Below are 16,779 nucleotides of genomic sequence, written 5' to 3' on the forward strand. Positions count from 1 at the left end.
CCAACCTAGATAGCATATTCAAAAGCAGAGACATTACTTTGCCAACAAAGGTCCCTCTAGTCAAGACTATGGTTTTCCAGTGGTCATGTGTGGATGTGAGAGTTGGACTGTGAAGTTGGACTGAGTGCTGAAGAATTGATGCTTTTGAACTGTGGTGATGGAGAAGACTCTTGAGAGTCCCTTGGACTCCAAGGAGATCCAACCAGTCCATTCTAAAGGAGATCAGTCCTGGTTGTTCATTGGAAGGACTGATGTTGAAGCTGAAACTCCAGTACTTTGGCCACCTGATGCGAAGAGGTGACTCATTTGAAAAGACCCTGATGCTGGGAAAGATTGAGGGCAGGAGGAGAAGAGGATGACAGAAGATGAGATGGTTGGATGGCGTCACCGACTCGATGGACATGGGTTTAGGTGGGCTCCAGGAATTGGTGATGGACAGGGAGGCCTGGCGTGCTGTGATTTATGGGGTCGCCAAGAGTCAGACATGACTGAGCGACTGAACTGACTGACTGACTGTGGGATATTGATTTTCAAGGATACTGTGAACCTGGAGCTAGTGAGGAAAAGTGAAAAGGGGCACATTAAAACATCACAGAGCTTATTTCCATACCAAGGTTCAGCAGTTTTTCATGAGTAGATCCTCCTTGAATTGCTGCAGGTTTTGAATTAATTTCCAGACCTCTGGAAAAATTGATTTGACAATTTTTGCTAGTTTTCTTGTTGCTTTAATGGATCAGAAAATGTTTGAGTATTCTTACTCTGCTTTTTTTGGTCACTCCATTTCTTTTGTTTTGAGAAGTTAACCTTTTTGGGAGCAGTGGGTGGGGAGGTGGGCCTCTTCTACTCAAAACACCAGTAATGATTTAATTTCTTATGTGATAGTCCAACTTAGTTTCCCTCAGTGGGTCAGTGGATATAAGTCGTCTGCATTCTTGACAACTTTTGTTTTCCATTTCTGTTTCTCCTAAGGGTCTTAGAGGTGTGAGAACAGTTCAGAATTGATAATTATTAAGTTATACTACCAAATAAAGACAAAAAAGGTAAAAGTGAAGTTGGGGGAAAAAGTGATGTCAAATAGAGTACTTTCAACCAGAAATCCTACAGTTTTGTTGGATTTTGAATAAATGTTTAAAATATTAAACCAAAGAAATATAAAAAATAAAATTTGGAATTTTAAGAAAACTTTTTTTTTAACCTGATTCTGTAACTTGATTTTTACTTTTTGTTTTGTTGTATCCTGTCAGGATGCCCGACATGCAGCAGAGGGAGAAATATATACCAAGCTTAATCAAAAAATTGATGAATTTGTTCAGCTTGCTGATTATGACTGGACAATGTCTGAGCCAGATGGAAGAGCTAGTGGTTATTTAATGGATCTTATTAATTTTTTGAGAAGCATCTTTCAAGTGTTTACTCATTTGCCTGTAAGTATAAAAATGTCAAAAAATTGTTATAATTTTGCTTACTAAAATATATTTTAGAATTCAGTTTTAGTTGGAGGCTTACTTATTTAAACCACTTCCTAGTTTGAATATTTCCTTTTCTGTAAATCAATTTGTGAAAAATGTTAATTTATCTATTTTTTTATTGAGTTAAAATTGGTATATAACATCATATAAATTTCAGGTGTATAACATTATAAATGGGTATTTGTGAACACTACAGTGACCACTATCATAAATCGAATTACCATCTATTTCACCCTCCCCCAGCTCCTAACCCTCTGGTAACCACCAGTCTGTTCTGTGTATCTGTGAGTTTGTTTTTGTTTTGTTTGATTCTACATAAAAGTGAAATCCTATGGTATTTGTCTTTCTCAATCTGACTTATTTCACTTAGCATAATACCCTCCTGGTCCATCCATGTTGTCGCAAATGGCAAGATTTCCTTCCTTTTTTTATAGCTATGTAGCATTCCGTTGTATATATACATATATATGGCACATTTTCATTATCCATTCATGGACACTTAGGTTGTTCTCATATCTTGGCTATTGTAAATTATGCTTCAGTGATCATAGTGGTGTATATACTTTCAAATTACTATTTTTCCTTTTTTTTCAAAGAAATATACACAACTGAAATAGCTAGATCATATGGCAGTTCTACTCTTAATTTTTTGAGGAATCTCCATATTGTTTTCCATAGTGGTTACACCAGTTTACATTCTCACCAACAGCATATGAGGGTTCCCTTTTCTCCACATTCTCTCCAGTACTTATTATTTCTGGGTTTTTGGATTGTTTGTTTTTTATAATAGCCATTCTAATAGATATGAGGTGATACCTCATTGAAGTTTTGATTTGCATTTTCCTCATGGTTAGTGATGTTGAACATCTTTTCATGTGCCTGCTGGCTATCTATATGGCCAGCAAAATGTCTTTAGAGAAATGGCTCTTCAGATCTTCTGCCCAGTTTTTGAGTTGTTTTGGTTTTTTGTTGTTGAATTATGTGAGTTCATTATACAGCTTGGATATTAACTGCTATTATATATGATTTGCAAAAATCTCTTCCTGTTTGGTGGGTTGCTTTTTCATTTTGTTGATGGTTTCCTTCACCGTGCAGAAAACGTTTTTTAGTTTCATGGAGTCCCATTTGTTTATTTTTGCTTTCGTTTCTCTTACCTTTGGAGTCAGATCTAAAAAAAAAACGTGGCTAAGACCAATGTCAGGGAGGTTACCTCCTATGTTTTCTTATAGGAACTTTATAATTTCAAGTCTTTTTAAGTTTTTTAATGTATATATTTTTGGTTGTGCTGCGTCTTTGTTGCTACTCATGGGCTTTCTCTAGTTGCCGTGAGTGGGGGCTACTCTTCCTTGTGGTACACAGGCTTCTCATCGAGGTGGCTTCTCTTGTTGTGGAGCATAGGCTCTAGGCACTCAGGCTTTAGTAGCTGCAACACATGGGCTCAGTAGTTGTGGCTCATGGGATCTGGAGTGTGGGCTCAGTAGTTGTGGTGTACAGGCTGTAGTTGCTCTGTGGCATGTGGAATCTTCCCACTAGAGATCAAACCTGTGTCCCCTGCATTGGCAGACAGACTCCCATCCACTGTACCACCAGAGAAGTCCAATTTCAAGTTTTTAATCGATTTGAGTTAATTTTTATGTGTAGTATATGATGGTGGTCTAGTTCCATATTTTTGTGTGTGGCTGCCCAGTTTTCCCAACCCTGTTTATTGAAGAGATTCTCCTTTCTCCATTGTATATTCTTGGCTTCTTTGCTGTAAATTAGTTGTCCATGTATGTGTGGGTTTATTCCTGGACTCTCTACTTTGCTCCACTGTTCTGTGTGTCTATTTTTATACCAATGCCATGTTTTGATTAGTGTGGCTTTGTAGTGTAGTTTGAAATCAGGAATCATGATACCTCTTTAGTCAATTGTTTGAAACTTTAATTTGTTTTACTTTTTAAGCCAGATAACTTACACCTCACTTCCCACCAAAGCCAAAACAAAGCCCTGAAACTGACAACATATTCTTAACTAGAAATAAACTCTGATAGAAGTAGTTTTCATGAAACTACTTCAGTATGATCAGTGACTTTTCTTTTAGAAAAGGCCAAGAAATTATTGGGTATTTGTAGACCAGAGACTAAAATAGGAGCATTGCTCCATCCTATTATGTAGTCATAGTACAGTTACATCTTGAATAATATGTTGATGAAATGTTTCTTAAGATATGACAGGGACATTTGAGTATGAGTAGGCTGAAACACTGGATTCTTCCTATGAGGGATCCAAAGGGAATTCCCTGGCAATCCAGTGTTTAAGAGTCCATGCTTTTGCTGCCGTGGGGCCAGTTCAATCACTGGTTGAGGAACTAAGATCCCACAAGACTAGTGGCACTACCAAAGAAAGAAAAAGAAAGACAAGACCAAACAGATGATGGTGGGATGCACATTTTCTCATTCAGTTCAGTTCAATCACTCAGTCGTGTCCGACTCTTGTGACCCCATGAACTGCAGCGCGCCAGGCCTCCCTGCCCATCACCAACTCCTGGAGTTCACCCAAACTCGTGTGCATCCAGTCGGTGATGCCGTCCAGCCATCTCATCCTCTGTCGTCCCCTTCTCCTCCTGCTTCCAATCCCTCCCAGCATCAGTCTTTTCCAATGAGTCAGCTCTTCACAGGAGGTGGCCAAAGTATTGGAGTTTCAGCCTCAGCATCAGTCCTTCCAATGAACATCCAGGACTTGTCTCCTTTAGGATGAACTAGTTGGATCTCCTTGCAGTCCAAGGGACTCTCAAGAGTCTTCTCCAGCACCACAGTTCAAAAGCATCCATTCTTTGGCGCTCAGCTTTCTTCACAGTCCAACTCTCACATCCGTACATGACCACTGGAAAAACCATAACCTTGACTAGATGGAACTTTATTGGCAAAGTAATGTCTCTGCTTTTGAATATGCTATCTAGGTTGGTCATAACTTTCCTTCCAAGGAGTAAGTGTCCTTTAATTTCATGGCTACAGTCACCATCTGCAGTGATTTTGGAGCCCCAAAAAATAAAGTCTGACACTGTTTCCACTGTTTCCCCATCTATTTCCCATGAAGTGATGGGACCAGATGCCATGATCTAAGTTTTCTGAATGTTGAGCTTTAAGCCAACTTTTTCACTCTCCTCTTTCACTTTCATCAAGAGGCTTTTTAGTTCCTCTTCATTTTCTGCCATAAGGGTGGTGTCATCTGCATATCTGAGGTTATTGATATTTCTTCCGGTAATCTTGATTCCAGCTTGTGCTTCTTCCAGCCCAGCGTTTCTCATGATGTACTCTGCGTATAAGTTAAATAAGCAGGGTGACAATATACAGCCTTGACATACTCCTTTTCCTATTTGGAACCAGTCTGTTGTTCCATGTCCAGTTCTAACTGTTGCTTCCTGACCTGCATACAGGTTTCTCAAGAGGCAGGTCAGGTGGTCTGGTATGCCCATCTCTTTCAAAATTTTCCACAGTTTATTGTGATCCACATTTCCTCTTTAGTTATACTCTAAACTAAAAGAATTACTGTTAAAATGTGAATGGAATAGTTTTGTACAAAAAAAGTAGGAAGAAATTTTGACCTTTTTAATATCATAATAAGATATAGGTGGACACAAAAAAGTTAAATCTGAAGCCTACCCAACTGCCTCTAACCATCACCTTGTTTAAAATGAAAAGAAAAAAAAGATATTATTCTCTCCATCTCTTTCTCTATCAAAGGGCCAGTTAGAATATTTGAAGGAAGATATTGCTTAAAAATAGAAGAATTTCTTAAAGAGATTTTTATGGTGGGTCTGTGTCAAAGAGCTTTTAGAAGCTTACCCAGGGTTGATACTATATTCCTCACTATTTCTTGAGTTGAAAAAGGGAACCTGTGTATTATATATATAATTTTAATACCACCTCCCTAGTAGCTCAGTTGGTAAAGGATCTGCCTGCAGTGTGGAAGACCCGGGTTCAATCCCTGGGTCAGGAAGGTCCCCTGGGGAAGGGAATGGCAACCCACGCCAGTATTCTTGCCTGGTGAATCCCATGGACAGAGGAGCTGGTGGGCTATAGTCCGTGAGGTCACAAAGAATTGAACACGACTGAGCAACTAAACAGTATTACAGCAATTTCAAAAAAGTATGCATTAAATAGGTACTGAATTAATTTGAATTCACCTTGTCAGTACAAATCTCTGTGCTTCCAGCCAAAACCAGTTCTCACAAGTAAACACATTGCTCGTGTGTGCACGTATACACAGATACACATCATGTTTCTGTGTTGCAGTATGTGCTTCACAGGTTGACATGAGATGATGGGTAAGGATTTTGTGCCTACGTCAGGTGAGATTAAGAGAGATTATATATTACAAATGTTTAGGGTAAATGCCTTGCCTCAGGTGGCTGACATCTAGAGGGAAATCCTGCTTTTTCATAGGACAGACTCTGCTGACATTGAGAATGACAGACTCCTGTCACTCACCTGATCTATTACAATATTTTGTATAGTTTTAGGTGAGTGTGTGCCATTTGGGATTTTTATGTCATCTAACATGGGTTTTTCTGCAAGGAAAGTTCACTTATATAAAATGTAGACCAACAAATTCAACAACAGCAATATATAGGACATGACCAAATAAGAAAATTATGGTTTACAGTTAGGAAAAGAAAAAATGGTACTAATAACAGTATATTCTTATTCAAGGGATGAGCTGAAAGCATAATTCCCAAGGAAAAATATTAAGTTGTTGGCTATGGTAAATTTTAGCAAGATTGATTATTATGGCTGAGTATATTAATTCTCTGAAACGCTGAAATTGTATAAAATATTCAGTTAGTTTGTGTTCTTTCAAGCAAAAAACAGTGTTATTAAATGCATTATTTTTCTAAGCAATATATGGCGATGTATAAGCTGCCATTTTGATTTAAATGTTTTAAGCTAAAAATAATTCCTCATCTTCAGGTTACCTTTGGACCCAGATAGAGAGAGGGCCCAGTTTTGGACTCTCCCAAACTAAAAGAATCTTCATAATGTATTTGTTCATCACAGTCAGTCAGTCCCAAGTCAACCAGCTTACGTAGAATTATTTATCCATGAAAAATTATGTGGGGGAGCTGGCTCTGGCTCCATGATTCTTGATTTTGACAGGGTTAATAAACAGTGCCATGAGTTAGAGTCAATGGGAGCTGTGAAACCAAGGGTCACTCTTTCAAATAGTGCAAGTATTGGCCAGTATTGCAAGTAATTGGACAGACAAGTAGATCCTGTAGGATAAAGATAACTGTCTCGCCCCATCCCTGAAATGTACCTAAGACTGTCAGTTTAAAAGCTCCATTCTTAACTTCACTGCGTATTTACTTTTTGTCAGTCCCTATGATTGTTGCATCATAACAATGGGGAAAAATAATATTTTCCCCATCAAAGAGAGTCATGACTTGTAGTTGCTGACCACATTGCCTAGTAAAGGTTTCATTGATTCTAGAAAGGTTATAATCCACCTGATAGGATTTTGTTCTCTTCTCACAGGGTATGAGAACAATAGAACTTAATGGATGATAATGGTTCTGATGGAGCCCAGAGAAAGAACTTTATTGTTTTTCTCTTTTCTACTACACTGTGGCTGTGGTAGGAAGCTGTAGAATTTGGAAGGTCACCAATAATGTCTACTTTAAATGCCTCCAGTCTCTGGTTGAATGGCTGAGAGAACTGGTATATTACTCTCTTCATCTGTTTCTCTTAAGAATCAGCCAGCAAGCCTATGCAGAGGACTAAAAGTAAAGAGTTGCCTTGCTTCCATGTTAGATTATCTCCTCATCTGCATTTCCCTGTGCTGTAGCAGAGAATCCAGGCTCTCTGCTGGCCACAGGAATTAACAGTAACTTAAAAAGCAATATTTATAATAATGACAGGTATTTTCCCATACCCAGAATGTTAAACTGCCCTGCTAAATATATTGTCTTCAGGAAACTTACCATTTAATGACTCAGAGTCAAGCCCCCTTATATGTTACTGTTCTTAGGGACCAGAGTGATGAAGGGAAGAGAGCACAGGGTGGCCTTTAGAGTTAGAAGGACTTATGTTTGAACCTAAGATTTTTAACTTCCTGGCTGTGGAGTCCTGGCAAGTTGCTTAACTTCTCTGAACTCCTTTACTTCTGCAAAATAGACATAATCCATTTTCTCCATAGGACTTCAGTTCAGTTCCGTTCAGTTCATTCGCTCAGTCGTGTCCAACTCTTTGTGACCCCATGAACTGCAGCATGCCAGGCTTCCCTGTCCATCACCAACTCCAGGAGCCCACCCAAACTCATGTCCATTGAGTTGGTGACACAGTCCAACCATCTCATCCTCTGTCATCTCCTTCTCCTGCCCTTAAGCTTTCCTAGCATCAGGGTCTTTTCAGATGAGTCAGCTCTTCGCATCAGGTGGCCGAAGTATTGGAGTTGCAGCTTCAACACAGTCACCCGTAGCACTATCAGAGGATGAAATAAAATCTTGTGTAGAATAGTCGGCTGGCAGGGTGCTTGACATAAAATAGCACCTATTAATAAATATTTTATCTTTCCTTCTCCTTTCTTCCTCTGTTGTTTTAAGGCCTTTTATAGTATTAGTTTTAGTTCAGTATCATTACAGTTTTTTTCTCTTGTATTTATGCCTATATTTTTGGCTTGTATTATTTAGTTTTGAGTTCTGTGCTTTTGCATTGTATAGTATTTTAAAAGCTTCATTAATTGTTAAAGATACTCACTATAAAGTATATTTGTTTGAATAATTGTTACAGCTTGACTGCTTACAGTGCTTACAGTGACTCATGGTCACATGCTGGCTGATGTCAGTGAAGTGTGATTATTGAAAGATATAAATATTATTTTATCCCCAAATCAGTACTCTTGAAATCAGCAACGTTTACTGTTTCAAACATGTAAGTGAACTTTCTTGTTTCTGATAATTTTTTCCTGACAGTTAAAAACTATTGCTCAGTAAAGAAGAAAATTTAAAAAAAAAGTTATCTTCTGTTATCTTTTAAAAGAAAAGTTACTGTTAACATTTTGACGTGTGTTCTACAAGTCATCTTTTTCTAATGCATTTATAACACTTATTTTTAAGCCTAACTTGTAAGCAAGCTTTGTGTTTTTTAAATAAGATTTTATATTAGCTAGAAAATTTGAAAACCATTCAGTGTTAAATTTTTAAAAGCATTCAGCATTCATTCACCACTTACAAGTCTATAAATACAAGATATTGTTGAATAGCTTGCAGTTATTTAGTAATTCATGACGGCCAAGTGGGACTCAGTAATCTTTTACTGTGAATACAGTACCACCTAAAGACCCAGTGGTGATCCGCTGGAAACAGTAGTTACCATTTCTTTCTTTCATATATGCTAGTGATGTGTTTGTTAAAATAAAGATGTTTTATTGATTTACAACCACTAAGGGATATATGTAAATAATGAACCTGGCGCCACTAACTTTTTAATTTGCACTTTTAATTTCCATAAATAGTTTAAAAAACATTATGCTTTCTGTAAGTGAGAAATAAGTATATATATCCAGTGAACGAAAGTGCATGATTTAGATAGAAATGGATAGTGTCTAACTTTTAAAACCATACTCTAAAGCATTTTTTTCTGGAGATGCAGTACTATATTGAAAATCCTGAGATTCGCAGTCTAGGCCTGATTATTCTAGTTAACCAACATTATGTAAGTTGACAAATCATTCAGACTCTAAATTAATTTGCTAATTCAGTTCATTTCAATTCAGTCGCTCAGTTGTGTCCGACTCTTTGCAACCCCATGAATTGCAGCACACCAGGCCTCCCTGCCCATCACCAACTCCCAGAGTTCACTCAAACTCAAGTCCATAGAGTCGGTGATGCCATCCAGGCATCTCATCCTCTGTCGTCTCCTTTTCCTCCTGCCCCCAATCCCTCCCAGCATCAGAGTCTTTTTCAATGAGTCAACTCTTCACATGAGGTGGCCAAAGAACTAGAGTGTCAGCCTCAACATCATTCCTTCCAAAGAACACCCAGGACTGATCTCCTTTAGAATGGACTGGTTGAATCTCCTTGCGGTCCAAGGGACTCTCAAGAGTCTTCTCCAGCACTGCAGTTCAAAAGCATCAATTCTTCGGCTCTGCTTTCTTCACAGTCCAACTCTCACATCCATACATGACTACTGGAAAAACCATAGCCTTGACTAGATGGACCTTTGTTGGCAAAGTAATGTCTCTGCTTTTGAATATGCTATCTAGGTTGGTCATAACTTTCCTTCCAAGGAGTAAGCGTCTTTTAATTTCATGGCTGCAGTCACCATCTGCAGTGATTTTGGAGCCGAGAAAATAAAGTCTGATATAGTTTCCACTGTTTCCGCATCTATTTCCCATGAAGTGATGGGACCAGATGCCATGATCTTAGTTTTCTGAATGTTGAGCTTTAAGCCAACTTTTTCACTCTCCTCTTTCACTTTCATCAAGAGGCTTTTTAGTTCCTCTTCACTTTCTGCCATAAGGGTGGTGTCATCTGCATATCTGAGGTTATTGATATTTCTTCCGGTAATCTTGATTCCAGCTTGTGCTTCTTCCAGCCCAGCATTTCTCATGATGTACTCTGCATATAAGTTAAATAATCAGGGTGACAATATACAGCCTTGATGTACTCCTTTTCCTATTTGGAACCACTCTGTTGTTCCATGTCCAGTTCTAACTGTTGCTTCCTGACCTGCATGTAGGTTTCTCAAGAGGCAGGTCAGGTGGTCTGGTATTCCCATCTCTTTCAGAATTTTCCACAGTTTATTGTGATCCACACAATCAAAGGCTTTGGCATAGTCAATAAAGCAGAAATAGATGTTTTTCTGGAACTCTCTTGCTTTTTCGATGATCCAGCGGATGTTGGCAATTTGATCTCTGGTTCCTCTCCCTTTTCTAAAACCAGCTTGAACATCTAGAAGTTCACAGAATTAATATATTTCATTTCATAGAACTAAAAATGAAGGTTGTTTTTTAAAAAATATTTTAAAAATAAAGTTTATTTTTTAAATTTGCTTAAGTTAATATGCATACATGGTAGTAGGTCAGGTATCCCAGAATACTTTGGGATGGAAAATAGCCTTCCCATCTCCCCCACCCCAGACTACCATTTCACCATGTTTTCATTTCTTCTGGTGGTTATCTTAAAAAGAGAATATCTTGTGAGTCCCTACTATGAAAGATAAGGCACATGTATTCAATAGTGACTTCTCACTTCATCCTTTTTCTTCAGTTTGATGTTTTATTTCTTATGTTTATTGTTTCTTTATATAAAATAGTTATACTCCTATTTTTATTCCTATTCCTTAGTCAGTATCTTAATTTACTTCTATGTAAGATAAAGACAGTAGCCTCCCTCCCTTCACTCTGTCAGTTCTTCATCTGATGTTTTCTGACTGCTACAGAGGCCTCTGTCTCTGCTTTGTACCAGTTGCTCTCTAGAATTGCTGTATAGCTGTTTACCTGGGACTTTCTTTCTCTGATCTCCAGAGTTGGAAACTGTTTCGTGGATTTCAAGTGTTTTTAGAGCTTTACTGGTTGGTTTTGCTAAACTGCCACAGTAACTTTCTCCTGTTTAAGTCCTTGCATATCATGAAATACCTTCAGTATCCTTGTGTTTGATGGATAGTTTAGTAATTCTAAGTTGAATAGTTTTTCTCTGACAATTTTTGTTGCGTTCCTCCATTGTCTTTTGGCATCCAGGTTTTAGGATCTATTTTTTATTCTTTAATATTCTAAAATGTCATGATAATGTGAGGAGATGTAGGCTTGTATTTCATTTACTTAGCTCTTTATTCAATGGCCCCTTTCTGTCAAAGGGGAAGTTCAGCACAAGAAACTTCTCTTTTATTATTTTTTAGATAATTTTTTCCCTCCACTTTTCTGTTCTCTTTTTATTGGACTCTCATTAACTAGATGTTAAGAGTTTCTAGACTGATCTTCTTTATCTTTTCCTTCATTTCCTATCTCTTTTTTTGTTCTCTGTTTTGGGAGGATTTCTCAATTTTATTTTCAGTCCATCTAGAGAATATTTTATTAGTTATATATTTTAATTTTTAAGGAGTCACTCTGTTTTAAAAGTGTTCTTTTCTCATAGAATGCTATTCTTTTTTTTTTAATGTATATATTATCTTTCAAATCTCCATGAGGTGTTTTTACAATGTTGTATTGGTTTTGCCATACATCAACACGCATCCGCCGTGGGTGTACACGTGTTCCCCATCCTTAATTAATTTAATTGACTGCTGTGGCCTCTTCAGTTGCAGCATGTGGGATCTAGTTCCCTGACCAGGGATCGAACCTGGACCCCCTGAATTGGGAACACAGTGCCTTAGCCACTGGACCACCAGGGAAGTCCCTGGAGGGTTTTTTAAAAAGATATTTTCTGTTCCTTGAATTATCTATATTACCCTTGAATAGGTTTTTTCTTTCTTTGTTCTTCTCATTCTCTTTTAACAAAGAATGCCTGAAACGCTGATTTGCGTTTACTCTGCTACTGTATAAATACTCTATTTTTTGATAGATTTTTTTTCCCCCTCTTAGTTAGGAATCTGACTGGAAATGTTTTAAATTTGGGAGGTACTTTGCCTAGGATTCTTAACTTAGAGTGAGCAGGTATAGAGCTATCCATGAGATTGTGGTTTCCTCTCTTCAGGGCTGACTTCATGGATGTGTAACATGTGCTATGGCACATGGTCCTGAGTTTAGAAGGGTTCTGCACATGCTTTGGTGCTTTGCTGGCATCTTGAAATTCTTACAGATTTTTGGACAAGGGACCCCACATTTTCATTTTGCACTGAGCTCCACAAATTGTGTAGCCATCACTGCCCCTCTTTCCATTGTCACAATACCCCCCTTCCTCCTTCCTGCTCTCTCTCTCTTTTTTTTTTTTTTCTACCTACACCAGGAGTCTCAACTCTCCCTTTGAAGTTTCTCTCACTATGGAAAAATGCTTGTGCTCTGTAGTTAGGGGATCACTGGCACGGTTGTTCTAGAAATCTTTAGTTACTTAACCTGTTTCCCATTGCGTTTCTGGTATCTGTCCTCTCTCATATGCATAACTGGACCTCTAATACATAGCTGGCTCCCAACTCCACTGTAGTTCCCCTGGTAGCATGTAATGGGCAGTTGCTTTCTCTTCTCTATTTAATCTGTTTTCTGGGTGACTTCCCTGGTGGTCAAGGTGTTAAGACTCTGCACTTCCAATGCAGGGGGCACAGGTTTGATCCCTGGTCGGGGAATTAAGATCCCACATGTCTTGTGGCATGGCCAAAATAAATAAATAAATAAACATTTTTAAAGAAAAATCTGTTTTCTGTCTTCTAGAAGGTATCCCTTAATGAATTCCTCCACGTGCCTTCATTTTCTGTGTTGTTAAACATTTTATTCCTGTTTTGTAATTCTGTGCTTCTTGTATCACTTGTATCTCAGGATCAGTGGGAAGCAAACACATTAACTTAGTCTACTGTCTTGATTTTGAACAACTTCTTTCCTTCTCTTTGAAATAAAATGATTGGATGAGATCACGTCTAACGTCCCTATTTATAAAATTTATTATTAAGTGTCACACAGGTGTAAAGTCCTAACTTAAACTTAGATTTATTCATTCTGGCACCTTATTTTCTTTTTTAGTTTTACTCTTTTATGTTCTTTGTCCTTTGGTTCATACTTTTTCCCTGAATTAAATATATAGGTGTATATGTCCTTTGACTTCACTGGAAACTGCAGAGGAGAACGTTAATAGTCAGTAGTACAATCACAGGCTTTAATCACCCTTTCTTCTTTTATGTGATACCAGAAAGAATTATATTAAAAATACGAAAATTGTATTTTTAAATTGTTGCATAAGTAGCTTTGAATACATTTTGGTACTTTCCTTATCAAGTGAAAACATGACCATATGTTTTTTGTATACATATATGCTAACAAATTACTTTTTTCTTATTTCAATATTAATCTTTAAATATATAATAATAATGAATAATGTTGATCTGATGACTTAGTAACATAAAAATTGTATAATGTGAACAATGATGAAAGCATCACAAGTCCTGTGACTTACTTGGTGTTCATGTTCATATGTTAAATGTTGTTGACTGCCTTTATTGACTACATACAGAATTTTAGCTAAATTTCATCTTGGCTTTATGACTTTTATATCTCACATACAAATTATATACCTGTTATACAATTTGAAAGATTTTGGGAAAAAATAATTGAATAACTGTTGTGATGGGATTTTGCTAATCCAAACAAATTTTTTTGGAAGTTAAATCTAGAAAGGACCTAGAGGTTACCTAGAGTCTGGTCCAGTCTTCCAGAAGAATGAACTGTCTGGATAACACAGCTGCCAACCCACTGCTTACTGTGGGTAATTACAGTATCTACCTGGCCAGTTAAATGTCTTCCTCCATATCTGCTTGTGGTTTCTCCTTTACTCCTTGTGTGTTTGGTAAAAAGGATAACTTCCCATATGTAGAGCCACCTTCAGTTCAGGCTAGATCAGATATTCAGGTGTCAGAGTTTGAGTTTTAAATTGTAACAACAACAGAGAGTCAGCTGGCTTGTGTATGGTGTAATTTTTTACTGCTTTAAACACCACTTCTGTTGATATCGGAATACATTTTCCTTTTTTATGATTGCCTGTTTGACTTCCTTCTCAGACTAACAGCAGTGATCATGCAGCCATGTCGGTAAGTAGATACAAGCTCAAGCTAGCATGTGAATTAAAAAATAATGAACTTCCTGCAGGCTTATTTTTCTCTGCTTAGGTGCTTATGGAAATTTTTAATTGTTTTGACAGTGTTCTTGATGCGTTTGTAGTTTTTGTGGAAGCCAGAGTTTGAAGATAATAACTAGTTGTTTTGGTGAAGCAATCAAGATTCTCTGAGACTTGATTGTGAAAGTTAATATTATGGTACATCTGTGGTGAGCGCAGTGCTTTGAGGATATCTCTCTGTGGTCATCGCAGGTATGACAGGCCATGCTTGAGATATTTTCCTTATCTGCAAATGAGTTCAATAGTTCAATAAGAATATATACTCTGGAGATTTTTGTGAGGGTTAAAAGAGGTAGTATACATGCAATGTTCAGAAAAGTGCCTGGCGTAAAATGAACACTCAAAACATATTAGTTGTTATATTTGTTGTAAGATTATCTGTGCTTTTCATGAATGCTTTTTTTCTACAGCACTTATCCCAGACTCTTCTTGTAGAAATCTCAGTGCATAACACAGTATAGCCTATTACCCAATTCAAATGTTTCTTTTTCACCAAGCCCAATAGTGTTCATTGCCTTCCTCAGCATCTACTCTTTTTTAGTGGCTTTGTCATATTTTTGCTTTTTATTGTATTTGTTCATCCTTTTCACCTCCAGTTACAAGTTCTTAAGAGCTGAAATAAGAACTCAAATGTTGTCTGAGTATAGATATTGAAAAATATTCTTATTTTTGAAAAAATACCATCTAGCATTTGAAATTTAAATGTTCCTAACCTGCATTTTGTCCTTTCTGTTCTTATTTCTATTATCAAAGTTCAAATTTTGATTATCGTAATTGTCTTCTAATTTGTCTTTGCCAATAGTCTCTCATTACTTCTATTCATCCTACATATCAAAGCCAGATAATCCTCTCCAAAGCACATTTTAATTTCATTTTCTCTATTCAAAAATTTCAAGGTCTCTCACTTATCTACTGAATTAAGTGAAAATTGCACAGGCTAACAAATAAATGACCTCAGTCTCTTTCTGATACATTTCTGACCATGATTTAACCTGGGCATTTAAAGTGGAAAATTCACTCTGCCCTGCATCTAGCTTGAGTTTTCTACCTTGTCTTCATTTATAACTAAAAATTTTGAATCTCTTCCTAGAGCCATCTTTACTGCTACTTCTTTCATGAAGCTTTTACTGATTCTGCTTAACCTTATGTTGATTCTTTGTCCCACTTTTATGGTACTTATTTATATTTTGTCTTGAACTATGGTTGTAGACTTTCCTTCTTTCTACTTTCAGAATTTAATCTCATTATGTCAGGAACTATATCTACTCATCATGGTGTCTTCTGTAGTACCTAAACAATGTCTTACGTAGAGGAAGTGCTTTATAAGTACTTTTAAAGTTAACGTGAGAGGAATAGTGAATAACTAGACTATTATAAAGATAATTTTCTTGTATGTTTAAAAAGTATGAAAAGTATACTGCAGGGAGTTCCCTGGTGGCCTAGGGGTTAGGATTCCAGGCTTTCACTGCCAGGCCCTGGGTTCCGTCTTTGGTCAGGGAACTGAGAATCCTGCAAGCTGTGTGGTGTGACCAAGAAAAAAAAGTATACTGTAAAAATCAGAAGTTTTGAATCAAGAAATTTATTTGTCAAATATAGAATACTTTCTAGTTTTGAAGAGAAAGTTTACATTCTGTTATTTGCAGACAGGAATTTAGAAAATGTCTATGTGAATATGATGTAGTAAAGATGGTATCAGTACCATCAGATGAGTAGAAATATTTGCATGGTTACTCATTCCTTATACAACTCCTTGAAAGAATAGTATAACAACTCAGATCACCACTCTGTAGATACTATAATGTTGAATAGTGTTTAAGATGAACCTATAGCACGAAAATAATTTGCAAATTCCCAACACTAAGGACTAACACTTTGACTTATTGAAGAGACAGACCCTCAAGCTTTCACTTGACCTTTTTGCTCATTTAATAAATGTTCAGTTCATTTCAATAAATGTAGTAGTTGTTAAGTACGTATTAAGCGTGCTTACAGATTTCCTGCAGACAGACCATATGCATATTCAGAATACAGAAGTGAAACTAACCTTGCTATCCAAAAAAAAGAACCTCAGATTGTTTCTTGTCCTGTATTTAAGAAGGACGGATGGATTTGGAGATCAGTTTTAGATAAATGTGAGTGAATAATTTAGAAAGATTTGGCACTTGAATGTCCAGTGTTTTAAAAAAGTTACTTATTTGAAATAGTTCTTTCTATGGTGATAAGCGAGGTATTTCTGTGACACATTTTGATACTTATTTCCGTACTTTATAATAAGTTACAAGTACACAAAAATCAACAAGAGCAAACCATTGACAGTATATCAGTGCAGTGGAGAAAGTTAGAGAACTTTGAGAGAAAACATAAATGACAAAGTTGAAAGCAGTCAAGGTCCAGTGTTAGTAATAGAATTTCTATTTTTTCTTAAGCTTTTTCATAATGTGATAAAACAGTTAAGTGATTTTCACTATTGGAAGTTAATTGCAAAAAAAATCTTGCTTTTTAGTTGAAAGTGAACAT

The 16,779-nt window shown here is 36.9% G+C and overlaps 1 protein-coding gene across 3 annotated transcripts in view; it reads left to right on the top strand.

Moving 5' to 3' along the window:
- Positions 1-16,779, top strand: part of EXOC6 (exocyst complex component 6) — a 190,025-nt gene that overhangs the window by 108,532 nt on the left and 64,714 nt on the right. For 2 of the 3 annotated variants that reach the window (XM_061402816.1, XM_061402817.1), the window contains exon 18: positions 1,245-1,424. In XM_061402816.1, the coding sequence (XP_061258800.1) occupies positions 1,245-1,424 (180 nt within the window). Of the gene's footprint in view, positions 1-1,244; positions 1,425-14,146; positions 14,177-16,779 lie in introns of all 3 variants that reach the window. The other variant, XM_061402815.1, reaches the window with a different exon arrangement.

This window comes from Bos javanicus, chromosome 26 (assembly GCF_032452875.1).
Source record: "Bos javanicus breed banteng chromosome 26, ARS-OSU_banteng_1.0, whole genome shotgun sequence".
Lineage (NCBI taxonomy): Eukaryota > Metazoa > Chordata > Mammalia > Artiodactyla > Bovidae > Bos > Bos javanicus.